Source organism: Pseudophryne corroboree, chromosome 1 (assembly GCF_028390025.1).
Source record: "Pseudophryne corroboree isolate aPseCor3 chromosome 1, aPseCor3.hap2, whole genome shotgun sequence".
NCBI classification, from domain to species: Eukaryota; Metazoa; Chordata; class Amphibia; order Anura; family Myobatrachidae; genus Pseudophryne; species Pseudophryne corroboree.
In genome coordinates this window covers 1133513555-1133529194 of record NC_086444.1, presented here as the reverse complement: position 1 = coordinate 1133529194, position 15640 = coordinate 1133513555, and the positions used below count along the sequence as shown (strand labels likewise).

At 41.4% G+C, this 15640-nt stretch overlaps 1 protein-coding gene across 1 annotated transcript in view; it reads right to left on the bottom strand.

Annotated features, from left to right (window-relative positions):
- Positions 1 to 813: 813 nt before the first annotated feature.
- The window catches only part of LOC134998746 (uncharacterized), a 76653-nt gene continuing 61826 nt past the window's right edge, over positions 814 to 15640 (bottom strand). Inside the window, exons 4-5 of the mRNA XM_063951383.1 lie at positions 10072 to 10152; positions 814 to 4229 (exon numbers count right to left, since the gene is read on the bottom strand). Coding sequence (XP_063807453.1) covers positions 4204 to 4229; positions 10072 to 10152 — 107 coding nt within the window. The 3' untranslated portion in view covers positions 814 to 4203. The remainder of the gene's footprint in view (positions 4230 to 10071; positions 10153 to 15640) is intronic.

Genomic DNA, 15640 nt, shown 5'->3' with positions numbered 1-15640 from the left:
TGGGTCGAGCGGACTGGGGGGGAGAGTTTGGATATTCGGTGGCCGATGTCATTGTGCTTGGCGAGGGGCAGGCAATATCAAGTTTGTGACCAAGCATCATTGGAATGGAATTTAAAATGGAGTTTATATACACACATTTAATTGACGTTTCAGGTAATATTCTGAAGAATAAAAAAACAGTAGTAGAGAAGTTCACCTTTACCTGTTAATATTAAATTATGTAAATAATAAACTAATTGCGGGGCCATTGTGCAATCCACAGAAGGTGAGTGGTGTAATGGGCATTGTGGAGTGTGGTATGATGTATCACAGGCATTACGGTGTGTGGCATAATGTGTAAGCGGCATTGTGTTGTGTGGCATAATGACTAATGGGCATTATGATGTGTGGTATAATGTGTAAGGGACATTATGGCATGTTGTATAATGTGTTGCGGGCATTACATCGTGTGGCATAATGTATAAGGGGCCTTACGGTGTGTGGCATAATGGGGCATGAATCAGGATTATTTTTTCCTGTGGTGGCCAATGTCTGGGCGTGCAAGTTGCAAAACTAAGGTATAGGGTAGTCTTTTTCTCTTTTCCTGCAATGCAACGCCCCTTGCAGTGAGGCCACGCACCCTAATTCTTTACTTTTTGTAGTGGGGTGGGGGGCAGAAACTTTTGGCAGGTGGGCTCCAGTATGGGGGGGGGGGGGGGGGGGGGGGGTAACAGTATATCCACATCAGGCTCATTATATCTGTATTTATTAAACAGAAGAAAATAGACTATAGAAAATAGAATATTAATTTGCATTCTAAACACAACATTTCTCTATATTCATTTGACATTACAGTCATCACCCTTATGAAGTACTGATAATGATTTTAGATCCACAAACTGAAAAACTATAGCATTCCAGATTCATTGTACATTAAAGTTCACCTAAGTGCAACACTGATTTTAAACTTCTATAACCACTAATTATTATATTATCATTTATATGACGCCACAAGGGTTCTGCAGTCCCTAACAAAGTGCATAAACAAATGAGCAAAACAAGATGGGGGGATATCCAATTATCCCTGGAAAAACATCGGGTCCGAAAAACGGCTGCTTTCCGGACTTTTTTCCGATGTTTCACCGATTTTTTTTTTTTTTTTTTTTACAGGCTATCCAGATGGATTGCCTGTAAAAAAATAAAAAAAACATTCTCCCGAAAACACACAGGTTCTGATCGCAAGGTGATTGACAAAAAGAGGACGTTTATGGGTGTCAACTGACCGTTTTCTGGGAGTGTTTGGAAAAACACAGGCATGTCCAAGGGTTTGCAGGGCGGGTGTCTAATGTCCATTCCGGGACCAAAAAGTCTGAAGTGATCACAGCAGCTGAGTAAGTCCAGAGCTAATCAGAAATTGCAACAAACTTTTTTGTGCCGTCGGCTGCAAAAACGTTCGCACACTTGCAAAGCGAAAATACACTCCCCTATAGGTGGCGACTATCTGATCGCAGCACAGCAAAAAAGTTGCTAGCGAGCAATCAACTCGGAATGACCCCCAAAACTGGGTAAAAACAGACAGACATAGAGGGAGGAAGGCCCTGCTCGCAAGCTTACAATCTGTAGGGAAATAGGCATTGATACACAAGGTTAGATGTTATCTATTGCATAATGGTCCACCAGATTGCTATGTTATCTATTGCATAATGGTCCACCAGATTGCTAGGTTCTTAATGGGTTGTATGATATGATCACCCAGCAATGTTGGACAAGTGTCAGGAGTGTGTGAGAGTAAAGAAAGACAAAATATTTGAGGTTATGTGTACTGTACAGAGAGGATGTAATTAGATAAGGAAGCATTGAAGGTTATGTGGGTGGGTCTGGAATTTGATTGGCTTGTCTGAAGAGGTGATTTTTCAGGGAACGTTTAAAGGTTTGGAGACTAGAGGTGAGTCTTATTGTGTGTGGGAGGGCATTCCACAGAGTGGGTGAAGCCCAGATAACGTCCTGTAATTTTGAGTGTGGATGAGAGATGCAGATCATGTGCAAAGCAAAGAGGTCGGTTAGGAAGATATCTTGAGCTGAGTGAAGAGATGTATGATGGTGCAGTTTGGTTAATAGCCTTGTACGTAAGTAAAGTATTTTATATTTAATACGGTAGAGCACCGGTAAACAATGGAGGGACTGACAGAGCGGATCTGCAGAGGAAGATTAGCCTCGCAGCAGCATTCAAAATGGATTGTAGTGGTGAGAGCCTATGTTTGGGAAGACCAGTCAGGAGACTATTACAATAATCAATGCAGGAGATATTGAGAGCATGGATCAGAGTTTTTGCTGTGTCGCGTGTAAGATATGGTCATATTTTGGATATGTTTCTTAGATGTATGTAACATAATTTTGGGACAGATTTAATGTGGGGAACAAAGGACAGTTCAGAGTCAAGGATGACACCTAGGCAGCAAGCTTGTGGGGTAGGGATGATTACTGAGTTATCAACAGTGATAGATATATCAGGTTGGGAATGGGAACTACTATTGGCTGGTGGAAATATAATAAATTCTGTTTTAGAAATATTAAGTTTGAGGTGGCGAGATGTCATCCAAGATGAAATGGCAGAAAAGCATTCAGTGACACGGGCCAATACAAATGGTGACAAATCTGGGGAGGATAGGTAGATCTGAGTATCATCTGCATACAGATGATACTGAAGACGGAAAGAGGTAATTAGTTTACAAAGAGATGTGGTATAGATAGAGAAAAGCAGAAGACCTAAGACTGAGTGTTGCGGTACTCTGAGAGAGGTAGCGAAGAGGAGGTGGTATTAGAGAAACGAACACTGAAGGAGCGATTAGATAAGTAGGATGAGAACCAAGAAAGGGCTGTGTCCTGAAGACCTAGGGATTGTAGTGTTTGTATGAGGAGAGAGTGGTCAACAGTGACAAGATCATTCACTACTGTACCTTAGTCAGTGCTGTCTCTGTGGAGTGTTGGGCACGAAATCCTGACTGAAGTGGGTCCAGTAAGCTGTGTGAGTTAAAAAAAAAAGTGTGTGAGGTGAGTGTAGGCAAGACTCTCAAGTAGCATGGAGGGGCTTGGGAGCTGAGAGATGGGATGGTAGTTTGAGAGAGTGTTTGGGTCAGAATTTCGTTTTTTTCAGAATGGCAGTAGTCACTGCATGCTTGTAAAGAGAAGGAAAGATACCAGTAGACAGAGAGAGATTACAGATTTTAGTTAAGGTCAGGATGAGCACAGCAGACAGCGTTTTACTAATTTGTGAGGGTATAGAATCAAGGGGAGAGGTAGTAGAGCAGGCAGGTGAGAAGAGTGCAGCTACTTCATCTTCATTTGTGGGATCAAATGAAGAGCAGGTGTTAGAGGGTTCAGGAATGGAACTGAGCAGGTCACAGGCTGTGGAAGAGCATACCATTTCATTTCGGATCTTATCAATCATGTCCTTGAAACAGGACGCAAGATCCATAATAGGACGTAAGATACATATGCTTCCTCTATATGTGCTGACAGGATGGAAAGATTCTCTCGGGAATTTGGTAGCAACTGACGAATAACTAGTAATTAATTAGCTTAATTATCACATTAATGCGTGTATATATTTGTACTGAATACTACCCCCTATTTAAAATTTACATTTCTGATTCAATAATACAGTAAAACTAATAACTACTATACATAATATACATATGATGCATACAATTGACACTTTTAATGATTTCACTGAAACTGTATCCCTCCTTCCTTCACTTCTGCTAATCACATTCCACTGGATGCAGACAGAGAAGGCAATTTCAGAAGGCTTCTAGTAGGCAATATGTAGGACAGTAGGAGTTTGATAAGTGATGATAGATTCCAAGGATTGCATATTGGTCCAGCCAGATTGCAATGGGACAACGTGCTTACTAGGGCTGTGTTCTTATTATGGAAATTGAAAGTATCTTAGACGTATATGAGTTTCACAGTTAAGGTCGACTGAAACATGGCATTCCTTTCCCATGCTGTATATGAAGGGTTAAACAATAGTTTCATTCTGCCGGACTCTGCATTGCAAGGTCACATAGTGCATCATAATATTGTCATTTCTGCAGTCGCTAATTTAGTTGTCTTGTGTAATATTTGCAACATACTGTACTTCACAATATACACAGGAATACCAACAGTGACTCTGGGTTTTTAGCTTTTGTTTCTTTACTGTAGCGTTTGTAGATAACAGCTTCACACCACTGTCCTCCGGTTGCCACCTGAAGAGAAATCAGATGTTATTTTTATTATTATCTTGTCACGCTGCTTTCAGATACGTGTTGAAATAAATTTAGGTACAAAAGAAATAAGAAACAACTATTTCAGAACACATCCATGATCACTAAATTCAGGGGTCCTTGTAATGTCATTATACAATGAGGGCTATTATAGTATCACTGCTACCAACTGTGCTATACAGTAAATATTAGATTTTTGTTCCTTGTACAGTATGTAAGACTTTACCAAGAAATTATTTATTACAATTAATTTCTCAGATAATTAGAGTAGACTGCAAAAAGAATGCAAAACAATATGTATTATTTCAGTATAACCTGGTCTAATACTAAAAAAAAGCACAAAGAGCAGCAGTACATACAACGATTCGATTAGACCAAGCCGTGGTCTTATTAAATGAGTACCGTGTTCAAGGTTCATTTTAGTCACACAAGTAGATGTAAGTGACCCAATTGGACAATATCCAGCCATTCAGCCATTTGAGCAGAACACTTGCTGATAACACATTCAGGCATATTTATCAATATTATTTTTTACTTGATAATGTGAAAACGCAAGCTTTTCCTCCAAGCCTAAAATTCTAATTTGCCCAAATTGAGTAAAATTAAATTGTAAAAAAATTCCATAGGGAGCCCTGTGATAATAACACAACCTTCAGATGGTGCTATACAGGTTTTCCTCCGATTCCCCTAATCCTGCTCTTCTCTACTCAGAGCCAGGCAGAGAAGAGCTCACAATTGGCGCCTATGATCAGCCATGTGCAGCTATATAGACCACAGGCTGATCATGGAGATAATAAAAGAAAAAAAAGAGTTAAAAAAGAAAATAATAAAACAAGACTTACTTGCACGCTGCTGCAGTGTGGGGTCAGTGTCCAGCTCCTTCTGTGACCTCTGTCAGCTGATGCTGTGAGACTCTTGTCTGGCATCTCTCTGATCAGCTGCCCTGGGTTACAGAAAGAATGAGCTAGACACAGATTCATGGGTGCAGCAGCGTGAGGTAAATGTTAGCTTAATGAGAGGGTGTATGAAACAAGGTGGTGGTGGTGGTATCATGGTTTGGACCAAACTGGTGGACCAAACCATGATACCACTACCACTGTGTTTCAAACCATCTGTGAAACACGGTGGTGGTGGTTTTAACATAGTTTGGACCTGTTTTGCTGCATCTGGCCCAGGACGACTTGTCCTCATTGATGGGACAATGAATTCTGTATTATATCAGAATATTCTGAAGGAAAATGTCAGGACTTCTGTCCATGAGCTGCATCTCAAGACAACGTGGGTCATGCAGCAAGACAATGACACAAAGCACACAAGTCATTCGACCAAAGAACGGTTAAATAAGAATACATGTTAAGTTTTGGAATGGCCACGTCAAAGTCCTGACCTAAATCCAATCTAAATGTTGTGGAAGTAACTGAAGCGAGCAGTTCATGGGAGGAAACCCACAAACATAACAGAGTTGAAGCTGTTTTGTACGGAGGAATGGGATAATATTCTTCCAAGCCGATGTTCAGGACTAATCAACAATTACTGGAAATGTTTACATGCAGTTATTGCTGCACAAGGGGGTCATACCCGATACTGAAAGGTTCACATCATTTTGCCACTCACAGATATGTGATATTGGATAATTTTCCTCAATAAAAAAATGAGCACTTATAATTTATTTGTCACATTTATTCGATTTGGTTCTCTTTATCTACTTTTAGGTAGTTTTAGGCCACATTTCAGCAGAAAATTCTGAAGGGTTCACAAACTTTCAAGCACCACTGTATCTGTTGCAATATTACAGCATGTTTGTACAGCCCCATATAGGTTTGACCTTGCAGTTACTGGGGGGCATGATTGTATGGGCTGCCTAAATGACTGATTTTGGAATGTCTACATGCAAGGCCGGCTCTACCATTAGGCAGCTTTAGGCTGCTGCCTAGGGACGCCAGCATCTGGAGGGCACCACTGAATTCATCTAGCAAAAAACTGCTGCGAGTCTTATCAGGTGCTGCCACCATTATAAGGCTGTACCACATAGTGTCTCTGTGTTTCCTCGGTGCTGACACGTGTAACATCATGTCATGTGATGGTACATAGGAGGCGGATGCAACTGTGGCTCCCGAGGGGGACCCCACGGCCGCTCCTCATATCCCTGATGCACCTCCTCCAGGCCCCTAGATCCCGGCTCTCCAGCAGAAAGCAGCATCATAGAAACATAGAAACATAGAATTTGACGGCAGATAAGAACCACTTGGCCCATCTAGTCTGCCCCTTTTTTATTTTATCCTTTAGGCAATCTCAACCCTTTTTTAACCTTAATTATTTGTAAGGATATTCATATGCCTGTCCCAAGCATGTTTAAATTGCCCTACAGTCTTAGCCTCTACCACCTCTGATGGGAGGCTATTCCACTTATCCACTACCCTTTCTGTGAAGTAATTTTTCCTTAAATTTCCCCTGAACCTCCCCCCCTCCAGTCTCAATGTATGCCCTCGAGTTCTAATACTTCTTTTCCTTTGAAGAATGTTTCCCTCCTGAACTTTGTTAAGACCCTTGATATATTTGAAAGTTTCTATCATGTCCCCCCTTTCCCTTCTCTCCTCCAAACTATACATGTTAAGATCTTTTAGCCTTTCCGGGTAAGTTTTGTGATGTAGGCCATGCACCATTTTAGTTGCCCTTCTTTGTACACTCTCTAATGTATTTATATCCTTCTGGAGATAGGGTCTCCAGAACTGGACACAGTATTCCAGATGGGGCCGTACCAATGACCTATACAGTGGCATTATCACTTCTTTTTTCCTGCTACTGATTCCTCTCCCTATGCAACCAAGCATCTGACTTGCCTTTCTCATTGCTTTGTTGCATTGCTTTCCTGCCTTCAAGTCACTTGAAATAGTGACTCCTAAATCTATTTCCTCCTCAGTAGTGTCCATTATAGTACTCTTGATACTATACTTAGCCTTTGGGTTTTTGAGACCTAAGTGCATGATTTTGCATTTTTTAGCATTAAACTGTAGTTGCCACGTTCTTGACCATTTCTCAAGCCTACCTAGGTCATTAATCATTTGTTTGACCCCTCCCGGTGTGTCTACCCTGTTGCATATCCTTGTATCATCAGCAAAAAGGCATATCTTCCCTTCAATACCATCTGCAATGTCACCAACAAAGATATTAAAGAGAACTGGACCAAGTACAGATCCCTGGGGTACTCCACTGGTAACATTTCCCTCCATAGATTGCACTCCATTAACTACGACTGTCTGTTTCCTATCCTGCAACCAGGTTCTTATCCATTTAACTGTTTTATAATCCACCCCCACACTTTCAAGTTTATTTAGCAGTCTGCGATGTGGGACAGTGTCAAATGCCTTACTAAAGTCTAGATATGCTACATCTACAGCTCCCCCTTGATCTATTATTTTCATCACAGAGTCAAAAAAGTCAATAAGATTTGTTTGGCATGATCTCCCACCAGTAAATCCATGCTGTTTTGGATCCTGTAAGTTGTTTGATTTAAGATATTCCACTACTCTTTCTTTTAATAGTTTTTCCATTACTTTCCCTACTACTGATGTAAGGCTTACTGGTCTGTAGTTACTTGCTTCTTCCTTGCTTCCACTTTTGTGCAGTGGAACTACATTTGCTCTTTTCCAGTCCTCTGGAATAGCACCTGTATTTAGTGACTGGTTAAATAATTCTGTTAAAGGTGTAACCAGCACATCTTTTAGCTCTTTGAGTATCCTTGGGTGTATCCCATCTGGTCCCATTGATTTATCCACTTTTAGTTTTGAAAGTTCTGTTAGGACCTTCTCCTCTGTAAATGTATTTTCATCTACCTTATTTTTATGAATGTCCTTGCAACTTAACTGTGGCCCCATCCCTTCTTCTGTAGTAAATACTGAGCAAAAATAATTATTTAGGTGATCTGCTATTGCCTTGTCTCCCTCCACCAAATGCCCACTCTCTGTCTTAAGTCTTATTATTCCTCCATTTGATTTTCTCCTTTCACTTATATACTTAAAAAAAGTTTTGCCCCCTTTATCTACTGACTGGGCCATTTTCTCCTCAGCTTCTGCCTTTGCACGTCTGATCACTTTCTTAGCATCCTTCCGTCTGTCCAGATACACCTCTTTGTCGTTATTATTTTGAGTCTGTTTGTATTTCCTAAAAGCCATCTTTTTTGCTTTCACACTAGTTGATACTTCTTTTGTGAACCACACTGGCTTCCTTTTCCTGGTGCTTTTCCTAACCATTTTGATACAAAGGTCTGTTGCACTTAGCATTGCACTTTTCAGTTTTTTCCACCTCTCCTGCACTCTTTCCAAGTTCCACCAGTCTGCCAATGAATCACTTAAACATCTCCCCATTTTTGCAGTCAGCATTTCTAAAATCCAACACCTTTGTTTTTGTGTGACAGGAGTTGGATCCTGTCTTTATACTAAACCATACTGCTTGATGATCACTGGATCCCAGGTGCTCACCCACATATATATCAGATATCCTATCACCATTTAGTCACATGTAGCATCTGACTACATGTCTGCACCGAGCAGCGTCGCTGTAATGCTACTGCTGAATTTAAGAGGAACTGTGGCAATTACGAGGGAAACAGCATCACCCAGCGCTTCCTGTCTATGGAACACACAAGCCACAGTACCAATTAGCGGCGGCGTGTGTTCCAGCCAGGGCAGGCTATGAGTTCCACCAAGTGGAGGTGCAGTGGAACACATGCTGCCTATAGGGACTCTCACCTTTGGATTCCATCCTAGGTATATTTCTACTTTGTTACATATGACTTTCAACTAGTTCTAAAGATATTTATCTGTCTAATGACTATCCTCTGGTGCACTGTCTGAAAGTGAACGTTGAGTAACATGTAGTTATTGGTGATTACTAATTAGTGGGTGGGATTGTTTTGCTCACATATGGTATATATATGGTTCAGGCTCATTTATGCTTTTATTTTGGCAAAGGTCCACATCTGGGACTGAAAGGTTGATGTTAGAGATTGCCTTTGTGACCATGGAACAAACTATTATTTTTTGGAAGACTGGTGAGTACACCCCTGGACTTATTATTGTTTATACTAATAGGGATTGAGCCAAATTGGGTAGACACCCCAGCATTTAATATTTTTAACACAAGAGTGTGGACCATTGTGGACGATAGATAGATAGATAGATAGATAGATAGATAGATAGATAGATAGATAGATAGATAGATAGATAGATAGATAGATAGAAAATCCCGGCACTCAGTAAAAATGTGCAATTGGCCTCAGTGTCCTGTACAATTCCTAACATGCCAGCTACCGTGTACACAGGCAGACAGAATGGCCATCACTCAAGGATTTGAAAGTGAAAGTATATTGTTTACAATATACTTTTTCACTTTAAAAGTCCTTGAGTGATGTCCCTTTTATCTGTATATGTAAAATAATGTAATTCACCCGAACCCACCTAGTGGCCACCTGCATCTCACCTCCGAGAGGTAATGGTGGGGATTGCAATATAGGGGGCGCTAGGCTGAAGCTTTGCCTTGCACCGGCCCTATCTACATGACTCATACTGTCACACAAAGGATGCATGTACAAATAATGTATGTATTTCTGCTGGGCACTTGTCATTGCTCCAGACGCAAAAATGCTGTAGTAGAATAAATGCAAATGCTTGGACTGGTTGTGATGAGCTATAACATGTACAGTAGGCCAGCTATTTTTATTATATGCCAGTCCCCTACAGTTGCAGTCACTAAAACCAGACTCTGAAAACATATACAGTACATAGAACATACACATAGAAAATTTGTTCAGTGTACAGTAACTTACTTTTACATTTCACACTAGTCGACTTCTTAGCCTCAGGTACTTTTCTTGTAACATTGCCGTAGGTGTGATCAAGGTGTAGTTCTGAAGAAAAAGGATTGAATATTTAACACATCAGGTCAGTGATGAGCAACAGGCAGCCACGGGACCACATGCAGCCCTGCAAGCCTTCACTTGCAGCCCCGAGCCTTCCTCCCTGCTTTGCTGCTATTGCTGGTACAGTAATGCATGCTGTTCTGTTATTACAGATAGGTGTCTCTATTAGTGATTAAGGAGCTGATCCTGAGTTGGGAGCAAAGCAAAAAGGCGTAACTTTGAACCTTGATAAGAGATGGGGAGGGACGCAACTGGTGGTGGCGGTGGGGGACACGTGCCCCAGATGCCAGATTTGTGGTGGCGCAGAGAACTCGGTCCGGCATCCTTGAACAGCTGCTCCTCCACCCCTGCCTGCCATGATCACCTCCCGTAGAACAGAGAGTGTCTGCAAGCACTTTGGGGTAAATTTACTAAGATGGGAGTTCTATTTAAGATTGGATGTTGCCCACAGCAAACAATCAGATTCCAGGTATTATCTTCTAGAAGGTGCTAGATAAATGAGAAGTAGAATCTGATTGGTTGCTATGGGCAACGTCCCATCTAAAATAGAACTCCCATTTTAGTCTGTAGGATTTAGGAGACGCCATATGTCAGTGAGCTGGAGAGAGGATCTCAAATTTTCAATTTGTTTCCGGTAGTTGGAAGCTAAGGGGGACATTTACTAAGCAGTGACAAGAGCGGAGAAGTGAGCCATTGGAGAAGTGGCTCCACCAACCAATCACCAGCTCTGTATCATTTTATAGAATGCAAATTATAGCTGTTACTTCAGTGCTGATTGGTTGCCGTGGGCACTTCTCCACTGGCTCACTTCTCCGCTCTTATCACCTCTTAGTAAATGTCCGCCTAAGTTTCGTGGTAGGGGCCTTTTATCTAGGACAGGATCATCTACTGAGTTCAGGTCCTCCCCCACCCCCTCCCCAATATAAGGGGAAAATTGTTCAGTTGCAATATAAGATTTAAGTCTTGCAAGAAATCAGAAGTTGCTACATTCGGGGCATACACATTAACTAATGTATATTTAGAACCCTATATTTCAATGTCAAGAATTAGATAACGGCCCTCTGGGTCAATTACGGAATTCAACAGATTGTATTTAATATATTTCTGTGGAATAATATGGCCACCCCTCTGGCCTTTCTTTGATAATCTGCCGAGATGCATTAGTCAGGGAGTTTTGGGCGAGAACGACACCTGATGAAGGGGTATCTAGCGACTGGGGAGGGGGGGTCAGGCGAGGCACAAATATAGGAAGAGACCCAATGCAAAAAATACACATTGCTTCTCACAACATTTTCTACATTTTCCTAACAGTATTAGAAACCCAGCAAGTGCCACGTAACATATTGGCACTTGCATTAAGTAATTAAACACTAAGTACAACGTAGGCATCAAAACTCAGTAGCTCTAACATGGGTATATAACCTTTGAATGGTAGTTAAGGATAAAGAGTGTGAGGCATTGTCAATGAATAGAAGGACTACCAGGACCAAGCATGCGGGTCAAATTAATTTTAGCTTCCTTAGAGTCCAAAAATAATAGTGTGCGACCATTATCTTTGTTTTACAGCTTTACTGGATACATTAGTGTGAATCGTATGTTACTTTCACGAAGTAGTTTACAAATACTAGAAAATTCTTTCAGTTTCTGTGCTACAGAGGCGGATAAATCTTGGAAAATGAGGATGTGTGTACCATTTACTACCAGTTTGGGAATCTTACGGGAGGTACAGAACACATTTTCCTTCATGCGAAAGTCGAACTTCGCTATGACTGGTCTGGGTCTAGTGTAAGTGTCTGAGCGATTAGGGCCAATACGATGTGCCCTTTCAATGTGGGGTAGCAGTGTGGTATCCGAAATTTCCAGTGCCCTAAAGACATCAGTGGTGAGGTATTCTGCTTTCTGTGAGTTTCGGAAAGTTTTGGGAATACTTATAAATCTCAAATTACATTTTCTATCTCTGTTTTCCAAGTCATTTATCTTGGCTTGCATGGCCTGAATAGAAGTTGTGTACGTGTGTGAGGATTGCTGAAGTGTATGTATTTGATACTCATAGTCACCAACTCTCTATTCTAATGAGTTAAGATTAGAGGAGTTAGCTTTTATTTTAGCTAGCATTGTATCTAGGAGAGTCTGAAGTTGTTCAAGCTTCCTGTCAATTAGTGGTATATTTTTAAGTTTTTTTGTCCATCTGAGGCATCAGAATTCTGGAAAGTTCCTGAGCAATTTGTAAAAGAGAAGGTTGAGTAATAGAAGTACCTGCCATCTCCACCAAAGATGTATTAATGCGTGGAAGAGAGGGTGGATTAAATTTGTCTAAGGAATTCTTATTTTTGCTCATTCTCGTATTGACAGAAGATTGAGTGAATTTAACAGAATAATTTTTTGGGACGTATTTGTCCATAACACATATCCTAGTAATCTTTGGATAATGAGGTGTCTGCAAGGAAGTACACAAAAGTATGGCAAACTGTTCAATGTCAGTAGGCCAGGTTCTGTAGCAGGAGGTCTCCCTTTTCCACCAGGTCACCTTATCAGCAATCACTGAATCACTGCGCCCACCAGTCCAGCTGATTGTACCAATGCTTCCACATCCAGCTCGATGAAGGGCAACAATAAACCTTTATGGTGGAGGCCAGTAGTTAGTGTTGGCACTTGTTCCCCACTATTAAAACAGCCAGAGGGAGGAGTCTGCAATGAAGGGGTCCTGCGCCACAAGCAGGTCTCTGCTGGGTCCACCAAGATTCGGGCAAGCAGCAGGTAACAAAGTACAGTTCAGAAGCTGGCTGCCACGAAGGTTAATCAAGGACCTGCCAGACGCCCATGGGTAACAGCAAACAGCAGGGGTGAGTACAGGTGACTGAGCATAGTCCGCGCCCACTGGTCACGAGGATACCGATGTCCAACATACAATGCCTTCACATGGCCATGGCAGTCTCCAAGAGCACCAGCAGTCCCAGGCCAGCACCAAGACAGGGGTCGGCGAGTTGGCAGAGACAGAAGCCGTCCAAGAGGTGAGTCGCCCGGAGGGGTTAACTAGCAACCAGTGTAGCCACCTGAGAGGTGAGTCAGCAGGGGAAAGAGTCACCTGATAGGGGAATATCTGAGGGTGTAGACAGGTAGCAGTGCTGCGTCACGTGCAGAAACCGTACAGGAGAAGTCCTTTGGTATTTCACCACCTAAGCATGTTTCTATAGTTCCCCAGCTCAGGCGACACTGACTAAGTCGCAGTCAGGTAGACCAAGGTGCCACCAACCCGCCCGGCAGACCCATCATTGCCGGGACCAACTGCTTGACCTCCAATCTCTCATCACTTATAGACTCTCTGCTTCAACCCTTCGTCATTCAGACCCAATCCTATCTTAAGGACACCGGTGACACCCTCAGAAAGTTAAAGAATTTCAAGTGGGGCCCCAACATGTTTCTAGCCTCTGCCGATGTGACCTCCCTTTACACCTGCATAGATCACACCAAAGGATTGGAAGCCATCTCATGGTTCCTAGACCAATCAGAACTTCCACAAGAAAGGAAGAACTTTATCACTGATGGAATCAAGTTCATCCTTGAGAATAATTTTTTCTTCTTTAACGGAGAATTCTTTTTGCAATGTACGGGGACCGCTATGGGAACCAAATTTGCCCCAAGCTACGCGAATCTTTATATGAGCTTCTGGGAAAAATCGCACATTTTTGAAAACGTAGCTTGGGGCACCACCCTGATAGAATGGCATCGATATATTGATGACGTTCTACTACTGTGGGTGGGAGAAGAAGAGGGTTTGAACATCCTCTTCCAAGAAATCAACATCAATAGCTTCAATCTCCATTTTTCACTCACTTATAGTCAGGAACAGATCAATTTTCTCGATTTGACCATTTACATAGAAAGAGAAATCATTCATACTAAGACCTTCAAAAAAGCCACTGATTGCAATACCTATATTCCCACCGACAGCCAACATCACCACCTTTGGCTGAAAGGAGTCCCTAAAAGCCAATTTCTGAGAATTAGACGCAATTGTAGTCAGAAAGAAATCTGCGATGAACAAATGGAACGTATGAAACAGGACTTCATGGATAAGGGGTATAAGGAAGAAAACCTGAACAACATCATGAAAGAAACCCAGGATAAAGATAGGGACATCTTATTAGCTAAAAAACCTTCGGCCACCAGCAACAAAGACGGTCTCCAGTGGTCTTTTATCACTCAATTTGATGCACAACACTCACAAGTAGAACGCATCATTCGAAGAAATTGGCATCTACTACAACGGGACCCAATACTCAAGGACATTATCCCCAAAAAACCCACCTTCATATATCGTAAATCCTAAAATTTAAAAAACCAATTGGTCAGAAGTGCCCTACCCATACCTACGAAGAATCTTGTTCGTAGCAAGGGATTCTATAGGTGTGGGATGTGTATCGGATGTAGAAACATCAGCGACACCACCAGCAAATACACAGAAATACAGATCAACAATAACAAAACCAAGATCAGAGATTTTATCACGTGTAACACGCCCAACGTGATTTACTTAGTGGAATGCTCCTGTGGTCTAGCCTATGTAGGAAGAACCTCAAGACCTTTAAAAATCCGAATATCAGAACATCTCAGGAACATAAAAAAAGGACTCACTACACATCATCTTTCCAATCATTTCAAAAATACCCACAACTGCTCCAGCAACCATATCAAAAGGTTTATTGGTCTGAAACATGTCAAGACCACATGGAAAGATAGAAATATAGAAAAGAAGTTGGCACAAACAGAAATGCGCACCATCTTTGAACTAAAAACATTAAGCCCACAAGGACTCAACCATGACTTTGAACTCAAATGGTTTCTTTAAAGTCCATTTCATCCTCCTTCCACCATCCTTAGTATTTTTAACCTTTTTATTTTAATTTCATTTTCATTTTTATCTTCATTTCTTTTTATTTTCATTTTTTTATTTTCATTTTATTTTATTTTTATTTCTATTTTTATTTATTTTTATTTCATTTTATTTCAATTTCCAACTATATTTATAATCACTTTCACCATAATTATTCCTTCACAGGATGTTTCTCTTTTTTTTTAGCAATAAAACCCATCCCTCATCATGAAGGTCCACCAACAGAAAAAGCGATTTTCCAAACACTCAGAATCATACTTCCCAATTATGGCCTTTTATATTTTATTTTTTGATTGGAAAATCGCCTAAAGGACACCAAGAAAACCCTAAGTTTACCATGAACTTTCAAATCAAAGACTCTGGGAACTACATTTCCCATCAGTCTCCAATGCTATTTCCGCCGATGGACCCTTCTAGCTTGTAGAACTACATTACTCATAACACCAGACGGCCACTTCCGGTCACGGGCGAAAACTCCAGGAATACAAACTACATTTCCCATGACACCTGGCGAACACTTCCGCCGCAAGACATTGGAAACAGGAACTACGTCATCTATCATGCACGCTGGCCACTTCCGCC